We start from the raw sequence: 14,195 nt of genomic DNA, 5'->3' as shown, positions 1-14,195 counted from the left end.
TGGCTCTTTTCCCAAAGTATCTCAGACCCGATTATTTATATTTTAAATTCAAATATCTTAAGATTTAGCTCTATATAGAATGATGGTGTGTAGAACAAATGTCTTTGCTATGGCAGGAGGTGACCTTGAAGTTCCATTTGTTTTCTCAATATGGATACATGCCGCTTTCTAGTGCCACTAACCAAATGTCTTCAGTTATTATGGACTCATATAAACAGCACAAATGGTTTCTACATCCACATTTGCCGGGTTCATCTCCATTTCTGTTGAAGAGGCTGAGCTCTCAAAGTCACTAAGGTGATATCTCCAGCTCCCATTCCAAAGCTTTGAGAACTGACTGAGTAAAAATCCTATAGACATACTGTATGTGCAAAAGCTGCATCATTTCCCGAGCATCACTAAACTATTGACCAATAATGTTCAGAAGACATTTACAAAGAGATGTATCGATACGTCGAATATCTGTGACCCATGAGGTTGTGGCTGTGAATGTTTAACGCTGATAAGGTGACCGTGCTTTGTTTCGGCCCCTTCTTAACTTCCTCATGATACTAAGAGTCTGTGAGGGTGAAGGTGAAGTCGCACTCAGTGTGTGATCGCTAAGCTGACACGTCTCTCATTAGCGCACATTAATCATTATTATACTACTGTAGTGTCAGAATGGACCATGTCTATGGGAATATGAATGCGCCTGCAGTCAGGAAGGACAGTAAGTAACATCAGATTTGCAACCGGCTATTAAAGAATTATCATGGTACAAATACTGTTCATTGGCTATGTATAACTTGTATAACTTGTCATATTTGTAACTGTATTTCAGCTGTAGGAAGCAGAAATTATTCATTAGATGAGGTAAAGATGTAGTTATTAATTCATTATTGATGAGTTTTATTTCACACAGTGTCAGGCTCCAGGTTGCCTGAGGCCACAGATCCTCCGTGTGCCAGTGGCGGAGGAGGAGAAGTGTCCAAGTCCAGAAGGGTGGCTCTGCTTCCTCTGGCTCTTGGCCTCGGGCTCGGCCTGCTTTTCACCCTTCCAGCTCTTGCTGCAGTGGTCCACCTCTGTGAGTTTCATATTCAAATTTAGAAGTGCCTTATTCACATGACAAATAGAACATTAGCATTGCCAAAGCAGTCATTAGATACAAAGATCAACAAAATAAAAACATAAACATAGATACGGAGATAGGGAAGGCACAGGTGATTAGTTTAATATAAGTATAATCATTTTCTGCTCAGGCTTTATTTCGAGGTACATTCTGGTAATTGTCTCATACTTACATCTGAGTTCCTCTTAGTGCTTGAGCTTGTACACATTTTGGTCACAGTGTGTTTAGATGGTTTCGTACAGGCAGTCTACAAATTCTCAGATAAGAAACAAAGTATCTGTTGAAACTCTTTTACCTACAGTTTATGATTAAGGGGTTGGGTTTGGTTAAGGAAATGTTTAGTGAACAATTAAAAAGATTGAACTTGAATTTTAACAAACCATTTGTGAAGTCTCTGGAGGCGGACTGTCCAAACCCAGGGGTGTGAATTTCTCGGCCTGTTCACCTCAGAGCTGTTTATTTTCGCTCTGGTCAGTCTTATCTCGCCCCTGTGTCTGTCATACTTCCTCCCCTCAGTTCTTTTTCACATTACAGGAAGTGTTGAAATAAATGTCAAGAGATATTAAATACATCTTCATATGTAATGTATCAATCCGTATTTAATACAACATTTCTGAATGAAATTAATTCTGAATTCTGAATATGCCTGTGCCTTTATGACATATAATGCATAGATTTCCTATATGGTATAGTGCAACAAATGCATGACTCTGACCCATAAATGATTGCATTGTATGCATAATTTGGTAGATACCAATGAACAAGCAAAGCTTCATCTGATGGAAAAACTGCACAGGAATCTGCCAGCAACCTTGAATACCACTGGAGAGTTTTTCTGGACACTACTGCTTTTCTTGTCTTTTTTATTTTTTTTTATTTGGATGACAGTGACTTTGTATAACATGCCATAAAGATAGAAGTTGAATTGAACTAAATGTTTACTGTGAAGTTTCATGAGGCGGACTGTCCACACCCAGTGGTGTGAGTTTCTCGGCATGCTTACTCAGAGCTGTTTATTTACGCTGAAGTCAATCTTTTTGCAGCTGCATGCATGTGTGAGGTCGCCCCTGTGCCTGTCATACTTCCTCACTTCAGTTCTTTTTCACATTACAGGAAGATTGAAATAAATGTCAAAAGAGATGTTAAATACGTCTTTATATGTTATGTAACAATCCATAATTAATACAAATGTTCTGAATATCAACAGAGTGGTAATATGCCAGTCCCTTTGTAGTGTATAATGCATGGACTTCCTGTATGGTATAGTGTAACACATGCATGATTCTGACCCCTAATGATTGCATTGTATGCATGCTTTGGTAGATACCAATGAACAAGCAAAGCTTCATCTGATTGAAAAACTGCACAGAAATTTGACAGCAATCTTGAATACCACCGGTGAGTTTTTCTGGACACTACTGCTTTTCTTGTCTTTTGTGTATTATTATTTGGATGACCGTGAGCTTGTATAACAGGCCATATAGATAGAAGGTGAACTGAACCGGAAGTTTTGTCCTCTTCTGCAATGTCACACTCTCCAACTGCCATGGTCTTTTTTATAGAGATTGTAAGATTGTGCATTTGACAACACTGAATGTGAAACAAGTCTAGAAAGAACTTTCAACCTCCCCCAGAAAGTATAAGAAGAGAACATTTAGCAACAGTTGCTGAAGTGTACTTTCCTTAAATGCAATCAGCATTGTGTTTGACATGATGTTACACAGTACTCTAAAGGCTGCATTGTTGACAGCACCACCCACTGATCTGTGTTGTCATGTGTGTGTGAAGTCACCTCTGGTTGTAGGGTCTGTCCTGATTGGTGGGCTCACAAGAGTGGGAAGTGCTACCTCTTCTCCTCCACTAGAAAGACCTGGAGTCAGAGTCGAGATCACTGCATCACATTAGGGGGGCATTTGGCCATTGTGAACAGTCAAAAAGAACAGGTGAAGTAAAAGGGTGTTTTATTCCTTATTGCATCCTTTGCATGTTTTCGGAACAAATGTTTTAAGTTGTATATTTTATGACGAATTTGGGATGAACATTCCATAAGATGATTAACATATCAAAGTATCCTTTAGTGAAAGTATAGTCTCTTATTTCATTTTTTTCACTAAAGGTATTATTTTATTAAATTTGATTTATTTCTGAATATGTTATTTTAAGTTGGTAAATGTTGTTATTTTTTGTTTTGTAAAAAAGCATAGAGATGGTTTTGGCTTTTTCATGTAGTTATACCATTTAGGAACAAATATCTGTGATGTCTCCCATTAGAATTTTCTGTCCCCAAGGGCCATTGAGCATTACAACTGGATGGGACTGAGTGACCTGGAGACAGAGGGACAGTGGATTTGGGTGGACAGCACACCTCTCAGTGAGACTGGAGCCGTGTAAGGCATGCCTGATATGTTCTCAACACAACCACATTACACTTACTTATATGTGTCCATAGTCTACACACTGTTCTATGTACAATAATGTAAACTTGCAGTGATGCTCTCAAATGTATCGATCTGGTTGTGCTGTTCAGCAGTGAATAGAGGCGCTGCTACTGTCCTGCTATTCTCATGGTTACACTTGTAAGCACAGCAAACTTGTGCTTGTCAGTCAGACGCAGCACAAAGACTATGGAGGCAGTAGGTTTGACACAGAACAGCCTCACTGCCATTGCAGATGCAGATTTGTGTTTGTGCTGCCGCCCCTTCTTCAGTGAACTTAGAGACGGACAGATTTGTAGTATAACTGTTCATCATCTTCCATATAGAGCATGTCTACATCATGGTGCATTGTGTTTACTCCATCCACCCTGTTTGTTCACAGATTCTGGAAGAAAAGGTCTGATGGACAGGATGAACCAGATAACTGGAAGGAGGAAGACCAAGCTGGGGAGAACTGTGCCCTTTTCACCAAACATGGAGAGTGGCATGACAACTCCTGCAAGAATATGTGGACATTTGTGTGCGAGACGGTAGCCACCGATGGAAGCCAGACTGGATTAGATTGAATATTCAGCTGCTACAAATGGAGGCCTTTAAAAAAAGTATTTTCATTAAATGTAGATATTGCTTCACTATGGTTGTAGGAACCACTTTCCAGACCAACAAAGGTTAATGCGTGTTCTTCTTTCTGTGCTTTGCTGAAATGCAATATTTTATTAAAGGACCCTTTCTTGGTGAATGTAATTAATCTAACTCCACTCAATTTAGGAACTCAGCCTTCATCCCTGTTCTTTTAATACTATATTGCTACTCGATTCAGACGGTTTGCGTTGCGTAAACGGATGACGGCTGGCATGTTGTTGTGTTGATAACGGGGACGTTTAGAGTGAGATTGACAGGTCAACAACCAATCACGCCGCCAGCTAGCTATTAACCTTGTTATTAGTCGCCTTGCTAACATTAGAAAGCTGGCTCAGACGCCGTGCAAATCACCTCAGAGGTATTCTTAAGCTACAACAATGTTTTTTTTTTTTTTTTACATAGTAAATCGAAGCAAAAAAGGTCAAACCAACAAACTGCTGACTTTGACATGATGTTACACAGTACTCAAAAGGCTGCATCGGTAAAACATAGTGACAGCACTACCCACTGATCAGTGTCATGTGTGCTGCCTCTTCTCCTCCACTGGAAAGACCTGGAAACAGAGAGATCACAGCATCACATTAGGGGGGCATCTGGCCATTATGAACAATCAAGAAGAACAGGTGAAGTAACACCAACCCAAGTAAACAAAAGAATGATGAAATGTTAAGAAAAACTTCCAAATCAAACATTAGCAACTGTTTCCAAAACACACCAGTTAGTGTTCTAGCAAGCTTTTTCAGTAATTCCTGTGCTATATTGATAGTTAGTTTTCTAGTTTTAAACCAATCTTCTCTACTGTTGCTTTACCTTTGGCTAAATGTGTTGTGTTCCCTTTACTTGACACAGTTCTGAAAGAAACAGGTATAATGAAAGACGCATAATGAAAGATGGCGCTCTCTAGCTGCAGAGATGGAGATATTTCACACCTGCTTTAACATTAGAATACCTCTTTTTTCAGAGGCACTAGAAATACACTGCATACACACAAAAAAGAATATAGAATGTTCTCAGGTCATTCCTTCATCAACATCAACTAATTTCTGTAGCACACATGGCTCTATTAAAAAAAAACAGCGTGACCTCATCACCTCATGAAAGCTCTTTGTCTCTGGAATGTCTGGTGTTGGTCAACATTAATTCATTTATTGTTTGCTGACATTAATTATATAGATTTTTGGAATCAGAATGATTTTGAATTACTTTTGCGGATTTAGTGAAATTTGCTTCCGGTACAGCATGGTATGATCAGTTCAATAATGTCAGTGATCAGACAGGCATCACATGACATGAGAACAGTGATTAGCAGATTTCACCTGGCAATATGCACACATGAGAACTCACAGATGCCCCACACAACACAGACGATTCTTACACGAGTGGATATTAGAGTGCAGGTGCCTCTGTCAGTGTTCTTTGCAGTGGGGGAAAGGGCATCAGCTGGAAGAGGTGGTGACAGGGTGAGAGGGGTCCATACATTTATGGGGGAGGGGGGGCTGTCTGTTTTATTTTAGGTTTGTGATAAAGTCATTCAGCTGATAAGAGGGGGGTGCCTATAATTAACTATACACAGCAGTATTGTGCGTGCGTGACTGTGCGAGCTGCTGCCCCAAACTGTCATGGATAGGGTGACAATGCTCTCAGTGATGGCTGTGTACAACTGGAGAAGGAGGCTTCATTTTTCCTAAGAATATTTTGAGCCGTCTTAGGAAAAACCATCTATGCTGGCCTGTTTTGAAAATGTGGTCTGTGTGTCGATGTTCCATTTCAGCGCATTGCTGATGTGGCTGCCAAGACATTTGAATGACTTGGTTATAGTTATGCGTTCTCCTGAAATGTGTATGGGGGGTTTTGGGAAGGGGGTTGTGGCTGAAATCTATATTGAGTTCTTGTGTTTTGGATCGGTGGATTCGAAGGTTGTTGTCAAGGCACTGAGTGACTGTTCAGGCAACTTCACGACATCGGTCTTCGTTGTTATCTGTTTTGAGTCCAATTATGATTGTGTCATCAGCATATTTAAGTTTGGTGGCTGAGCTGTGGTGGGATGTCAAGTGGTTTGTGAAGAGGAAGAAGAGCCAGGGTGAAAGGTCACTATGCTGAGGGTCAGAGGGCGAAATAAAGGGCTATTCATCACAACCCTCTGTTGTCTTTGCCACAGGAAGCAGGCCAGTAGCAGAGGCAGGGGGCAATAATCATTGATTTAATTGGTTATTGTTTTGTGTTTTATTGTAGTGCTTGCTGTACTGTTATGTAAAACCAAAAAATTGAAATTCATCACACTGTGCCTAAGTCACACTGGCCCTGAGTCCATCATTGCCTTGATGTTTTTGTACATTTTGCTTAACTAAAAACATTGATGCACAAATGGAATATATGATTCTATTCTAGAAGACCTCAGCAATAATATTAGAAAAGGGTTCAATGTTTCTGTGGTTGTTCTTTTTATGTCTCTAAGACGAAAACTCAAAAATAAAAATATCCCGGACGAGGGATATAGACCTTTTAGTGTTAATGTCATTTTCAAATAAATAGCCATTTATGGTCTGTCCCCTCTTAGACATTCCTGATCAAGAAAGCCAAAGGACAGATCCACTGGATGGGACTGAGTGACCTGGAGACTGAGGGTGGACAGCACACCTCTCAGTGAGACTGGAGCAGCGTAAGACATGATTCATATGTTCAGCTCACCTCTAGATGAGACTGGAGCCGTATAAGACGTGATTCATTTGTTCAGCTCACCTCTAGATGAGACTGGAGCCGTGAGACATCACCTCTAGATGAGACTGGAGCCGTATAAGACATGATCCATACGCTCTCAACACAAACACATTGCAATGGGCCGCATGTCACAACCTCGAATGTGTACATATAGCAAACACTTATAACATGGCTGATGACCCTGCAGCTGACACATGGGCACCGGAGGAGGACGACAAGAATCGACCAAAGCCAACTCCCCGGGAAGTACAAGGTCTGGTGCTACCAGTTTACACTCTACAGGAGGGTAATGTGGCCCCTGAAAATTAGTGAGTTCCCCTCATCGATTGCAAGTAAGATGGATGGAAAAGCCAATTCATTCATCCGAAAGTGGTTGGGGCTGCCACGGTGCCTATCTGAAACAGGTCTCTTTGGGAGGAACACACTGCAGCTGCCACTGCAGTCCATAAGTTTGGGCTACATGCAGGAGAAGACCAGGCTGGTTCTCGAACTACGGGAGTCCACAGACCAGTCGGTAAGGAATGCAAAAGCCAAGATTCCAACCGGCCGCAAGTGGAATGCCCAAACCGAGGTTGACCAAGCCGTCGGTCGGCTGCAACATCAGGAGATCATGGGCAGAGTCCAGGCAGGAAGAGCAGGGCTAGGATGGGGAGAGGCGCCACGCTTCTGGTCCAAGGCCAACCGTAGGGAGAGGAAGGAGATGGTGGTGTCAGAGGTGACGAGGATGGAGGAAGATCGCTACAAGATCAAGGCGGTGTCGCAGGGTCGACAAGGAAGCTGGACAACCTGGGAGGGTGTTGCAAACCGGAACATCAGTTGGTCAGACGTGTGGAAGATTCCACAGGCAAGACTTAGCTTCCTCATCCGCTCAACCTACGACACGCTTCCCTGTCCTCGGAACCTCCACCAGTGGTTTGGGAAAGAAGAATGCTGCTCACTCTGCAATGCCCCCAACGCAAGCCTCCAGCATATCCTAGCAGGCTGCAAGATCGCGCTTTCACAGGAGCGCTACAGATGGCGCCATGACCAGGTCCTGAGAAAGCTAGCTGAAGAGCTGGAGGTGTGTCAACAAGGCAACAACGAACCACCACCAGCAGAGGACCACACCAGCTTTATCTCAGAAGGAGGGGTAAGGATAAACACCAGGTCTAGAGGAATATCAAGGCCCTTCTCTCCCGACCAGGAGTGGAACATGAGGGTTGACCTCAACAGGCAGCTCCGATTCCCCACGGAGATCACCACCACATCTCTCTGGCCAGACATAGTTGTGTGGTCAACAAAGGCAAGATCTGTGCACCTCATCGAGCTCACAGTACCACTGGAGGAGGGCATTGAGGCCGCCTTTGAACGGAAGAAGGCCAAGTACTCAGAGCTGGCTGCTGAGTGCCGGGAGGCTGGCTGGAAGACTACCATCTACCCAGTGGAGGTCGGATGCCGAGGGTTCTTGAGTTTGTCAACCACACGCCTCTTGAGGGATGCAGGAGTGACCGGAGGAAGGCTAAGGAAGGCAACAAAGGACTTGGCAGAGGAGGCTGAGAAAGGGAGCTTTTGGCTCTGGCTGAGGAGGAAGGATAGGTGTTGGGGGAAGAACAACTAACCCCAGTCAACAGACAGACAACGCAGGGGAGAACAACAATCAGCTGCAGAGGGTGACAGGGAGACGTCCCTGTCACTGCTCCGCCACCAGGAGACGTTCCAGAATTAAAGGAGTGAAACGTTGGTGAATGGTGGTTTCTGGCTGATGACCATGCAGCTGACACATGGGCACCGGAGGAGGTGCGACAGGCAGCAATGCCCAGCAGGTCTTAACATCTTGATGTACATTTACTGACTGGCCAAGCCTTTCGCCTGGGCTGCTAAGACATACTCATAACCTGAGGGCCTAAGTTTGGGGTGAATGTGCCAACGACTACATTTGCACTTCTGCTTTAAAGATGGCTCTTTTCCCCAAAATTCTTAGACCCGATTATTTATATTTTGAAATGACTATCTCTTAAGATCCAGTTCTATATAGGATGGTGATGTGTAGAAGAAATGTGGATCAATGCTTTCTGTCACAGAGACACAGAGTGTTAAAGGTTTGGGTGCTCTGAAGGAATAATGGGGTTTTTACATGTTACAGTGTCTATTTCTTGGTTACTTTTAAAAAAATCTAAGCAAAACCAGTCAAACGAACCAAAAAACTGCTGACTTTGGCATAATGTAACATAGTACTCAAAAGGCTGCATCAGTGAAACATAGTGACAGCACTGCCCACTGATCAGTGGTGTCATGTGTGCTGCCTCTTCTCCTCCACTTAAAGACCTGGAAACAGATATGGTGTAATAATCTATAATGGTGTGTATAAGAAATGTGGATCCATGCTGTGTGTCACACAGACCAGGTTAAAGGGTTAGGTGCCCTGAAGCTCTATGCCCTTGATGCCCAAATAGTTGTCATTTTTGGTGACGTCAGTAATTCCTTATAACACAAGGCATCCGCAGAGGTTGATTCTCACTCAGTAATTGAGCTCTTGAGCTGCGTCTCGATAGCACACCAGCTAGCTGACTCTCAATAGCACACCGTCTAACTTTGTGATAACTGATAATGGTCCAAGACAATGGGAATGGTAAGGAAATGGCAGATTCTCCATATTCTCCTGACCGCCATGAGTCACCACAGGGTAAGTCATTTCAGGTGGCTCTCATTCATTTGCTTAAGCTTACAGGAAACTGAATGGATTAGCTTTAGCGTTAGCTTTAGTTTTTTAATTAAACACTCTTTATTAACCAATTTAATGAACTGCTCTTAATAGGTCGCCTGAATATGATTTAAATGCAGTGTATATGCCAAGTGAGGATTCAAATGGAACACATTTTCGACAAATGTTTCAGAAATGATTTGATTCATTTATTTTGCGGTTCATTAATCATTCGCTCAAGTAATTGCTTCTTTGGCTGACAACAGGTTTTATTTATTCTAGTGCTGTCAGTTTAACGCGTTATTAACGGCATTAACGCAAACCCATTTTAACGCCATCAATTTTTTTTATCTTTTTGCCCTCCCAAACTGTGTAGTAGGCTAACGTTACGTTTGAGTGAATGGTGAGCACGATACGGCGAAATGGATGATGAAAGGCTTCTGAATAGAAAGTTTACCTTTAAAAGTTGTGTTGTGCAAAAGAAGCGAGCTTCACTGTTGTCTGAAAATGTCAACAGGCAGCTGGCTGAAAGCACAGGAGTAGGCTTACCTTTTATTGGTAACCTAACTGTTACGGTTCATTGTTTTTGAAACAAGAGGCCTGACTTGCAAACTTGAAAAAAAGAAAATATTAAGCCATGGTTTAACTGCACTATAGGCTTAGTCCTTGTTTATCTGAAATGTGCACTTTATAATTTTGTTTTGTACCGCCCTGTTTGGCAATGTTGTTTTTCAATCAAATAAAACATTGCATAAAGCAAGCCAATCCACTTTTCCATGTTGATAAGAGCATTAAAATAAAATAAAAATTATGGAAAAAATGTATTGAAGGGACATTTAGAATAGATAAAAATGTGCGATTAATCGCGATTAAATATTTTGATCGTTTGACAGCACTAATTTATTCAATTTATTTACAGATTCTCCAGGCCTGACTCAGCAGCCCAGTGGCAGTAAAGGAAATGTCTTCACATCCAGAGGACTTCTTCTGTTGTCTCTGGCTCTTATCGTCTGCCTGCTGGCTGGTCTTGTTGCCGTGTCCTACCTCTGTGAGTTTCTTATCATGTTCTCTCTACACATTCACTGAGGTCCACAGGCTTTCCTTCAAGATGAAAGGGGCCTGTAGTCAGTATATCCCTAGTGGAAAGTTCCTCTGTCAGCCGTGTGTGTGTGTGTGTGTGTGTGAAAGAGAAAGTGAAAGAGAGAGAGAGAAACATGTGACTGAAACCCCAGGTGGTTGCTTTAACTACATCATGTGCCTTTAAGGCACAGACCCCCAGGTTGCAGGTACATACAGTGGCTGATATTTAACATTTCACATTAACACCTTTTTTAAAGTATTTTGACAACATTCCAGTTGTTGCCAGTAAGCTCTGAGCAGGGTGTACACCTGATATGAAGGTAGGTGAGGTGATCCTGTATGGCTACATTCTTTACATTGGGCGTAATTAAACTGCCTAGACTGCCTGTTGATAAACCAGCTTCTCGTGACAGACACTTCGCTCATCTTTATTGCAAGTGGAGAGAGAGAATAAATATGTGTAACTAAGTAACAGCCAGTTAACACAAGTAAATAACCGAAGAGGGCCTTTAAAATATTGAGAGTAGGGGTGTAAAAAATAACCGATATATATCGATATCCATGTAGCGTGTTAAAGCCCCATTATGCAACAATTATACTTCAGAATTAGGGTAAGGATAAGCAGTTTAACCTTAAAATAACAGCTTAAAAAAATTGGGCGAGGGATATAGACCTTTTAGTGTTAATGTCATTTTCAAATAAATAGCCATTTATGGTCTGTCCCCTCTTAGACATTCCTGATCAAGAAAGCCAAAGGACAGATCCACTGGATGGGACTGAGTGACCTGGAGACTGAGGGTGGACAGCACACCTCTCAGTGAGACTGGAGCAGCGTAAGACATGATTCATATGTTCAGCTCACCTCTAGATGAGACTGGAGCCGTATAAGACGTGATTCATTTGTTCAGCTCACCTCTAGATGAGACTGGAGCCGTGAGACATCACCTCTAGATGAGACTGGAGCCGTATAAGACATGATCCATACGCTCTCAACACAAACACATTGCAATGGGCCGCATGTCACAACCTCGAATGTGTACATATAGCAAACACTTATAACATGGCTGATGACCCTGCAGCTGACACATGGGCACCGGAGGAGGACGACAAGAATCGACCAAAGCCAACTCCCCGGGAAGTACAAGGTCTGGTGCTACCAGTTTACACTCTACAGGAGGGTAATGTGGCCCCTGAAAATTAGTGAGTTCCCCTCATCGATTGCAAGTAAGATGGATGGAAAAGCCAATTCATTCATCCGAAAGTGGTTGGGGCTGCCACGGTGCCTATCTGAAACAGGTCTCTTTGGGAGGAACACACTGCAGCTGCCACTGCAGTCCATAAGTTTGGGCTACATGCAGGAGAAGACCAGGCTGGTTCTCGAACTACGGGAGTCCACAGACCAGTCGGTAAGGAATGCAAAAGCCAAGATTCCAACCGGCCGCAAGTGGAATGCCCAAACCGAGGTTGACCAAGCCGTCGGTCGGCTGCAACATCAGGAGATCATGGGCAGAGTCCAGGCAGGAAGAGCAGGGCTAGGATGGGGAGAGGCGCCACGCTTCTGGTCCAAGGCCAACCGTAGGGAGAGGAAGGAGATGGTGGTGTCAGAGGTGACGAGGATGGAGGAAGATCGCTACAAGATCAAGGCGGTGTCGCAGGGTCGACAAGGAAGCTGGACAACCTGGGAGGGTGTTGCAAACCGGAACATCAGTTGGTCAGACGTGTGGAAGATTCCACAGGCAAGACTTAGCTTCCTCATCCGCTCAACCTACGACACGCTTCCCTGTCCTCGGAACCTCCACCAGTGGTTTGGGAAAGAAGAATGCTGCTCACTCTGCAATGCCCCCAACGCAAGCCTCCAGCATATCCTAGCAGGCTGCAAGATCGCGCTTTCACAGGAGCGCTACAGATGGCGCCATGACCAGGTCCTGAGAAAGCTAGCTGAAGAGCTGGAGGTGTGTCAACAAGGCAACAACGAACCACCACCAGCAGAGGACCACACCAGCTTTATCTCAGAAGGAGGGGTAAGGATAAACACCAGGTCTAGAGGAATATCAAGGCCCTTCTCTCCCGACCAGGAGTGGAACATGAGGGTTGACCTCAACAGGCAGCTCCGATTCCCCACGGAGATCACCACCACATCTCTCTGGCCAGACATAGTTGTGTGGTCAACAAAGGCAAGATCTGTGCACCTCATCGAGCTCACAGTACCACTGGAGGAGGGCATTGAGGCCGCCTTTGAACGGAAGAAGGCCAAGTACTCAGAGCTGGCTGCTGAGTGCCGGGAGGCTGGCTGGAAGACTACCATCTACCCAGTGGAGGTCGGATGCCGAGGGTTCTTGAGTTTGTCAACCACACGCCTCTTGAGGGATGCAGGAGTGACCGGAGGAAGGCTAAGGAAGGCAACAAAGGACTTGGCAGAGGAGGCTGAGAAAGGGAGCTTTTGGCTCTGGCTGAGGAGGAAGGATAGGTGTTGGGGGAAGAACAACTAACCCCAGTCAACAGACAGACAACGCAGGGGAGAACAACAATCAGCTGCAGAGGGTGACAGGGAGACGTCCCTGTCACTGCTCCGCCACCAGGAGACGTTCCAGAATTAAAGGAGTGAAACGTTGGTGAATGGTGGTTTCTGGCTGATGACCATGCAGCTGACACATGGGCACCGGAGGAGGTGCGACAGGCAGCAATGCCCAGCAGGTCTTAACATCTTGATGTACATTTACTGACTGGCCAAGCCTTTCGCCTGGGCTGCTAAGACATACTCATAACCTGAGGGCCTAAGTTTGGGGTGAATGTGCCAACGACTACATTTGCACTTCTGCTTTAAAGATGGCTCTTTTCCCCAAAATTCTTAGACCCGATTATTTATATTTTGAAATGACTATCTCTTAAGATCCAGTTCTATATAGGATGGTGATGTGTAGAAGAAATGTGGATCAATGCTTTCTGTCACAGAGACACAGAGTGTTAAAGGTTTGGGTGCTCTGAAGGAATAATGGGGTTTTTACATGTTACAGTGTCTATTTCTTGGTTACTTTTAAAAAAATCTAAGCAAAACCAGTCAAACGAACCAAAAAACTGCTGACTTTGGCATAATGTAACATAGTACTCAAAAGGCTGCATCAGTGAAACATAGTGACAGCACTGCCCACTGATCAGTGGTGTCATGTGTGCTGCCTCTTCTCCTCCACTTAAAGACCTGGAAACAGATATGGTGTAATAATCTATAATGGTGTGTATAAGAAATGTGGATCCATGCTGTGTGTCACACAGACCAGGTTAAAGGGTTAGGTGCCCTGAAGCTCTATGCCCTTGATGCCCAAATAGTTGTCATTTTTGGTGACGTCAGTAATTCCTTATAACACAAGGCATCCGCAGAGGTTGATTCTCACTCAGTAATTGAGCTCTTGAGCTGCGTCTCGATAGCACACCAGCTAGCTGACTCTCAATAGCACACCGTCTAACTTTGTGATAACTGATAATGGTCCAAGACAATGGGAATGGTAAGGAAATGGCAGATTCTCCATATTCTCCT

The 14,195-nt window shown here is 43.7% G+C and overlaps 1 protein-coding gene across 1 annotated transcript in view; it reads left to right on the top strand.

Annotated features, from left to right (window-relative positions):
* Window positions 1–598: 598 nt before the first annotated feature.
* LOC308382084 (uncharacterized protein) overlaps window positions 599–14,195 on the top strand; it is a gene marked incomplete at its 3' end in the record, with an annotated part of 31,842 nt that continues 18,245 nt past the window's right edge. Inside the window, exons 1-4 of the mRNA XM_080859767.1 lie at window positions 599–709; window positions 902–1,063; window positions 1,859–1,933; window positions 2,432–2,506. Of these exons, the coding sequence (XP_080715893.1) occupies window positions 661–709; window positions 902–1,063; window positions 1,859–1,933; window positions 2,432–2,506 (361 nt within the window). The 5' untranslated portion in view covers window positions 599–660. The remainder of the gene's footprint in view (window positions 710–901; window positions 1,064–1,858; window positions 1,934–2,431; window positions 2,507–14,195) is intronic.

Source organism: Sprattus sprattus (genome assembly GCF_963457725.1).
Source record: "Sprattus sprattus genome assembly, chromosome: 20".
Lineage (NCBI taxonomy): Eukaryota > Metazoa > Chordata > Actinopteri > Clupeiformes > Clupeidae > Sprattus > Sprattus sprattus.
This window is presented reverse-complemented; position numbering and strand designations above follow the sequence as displayed.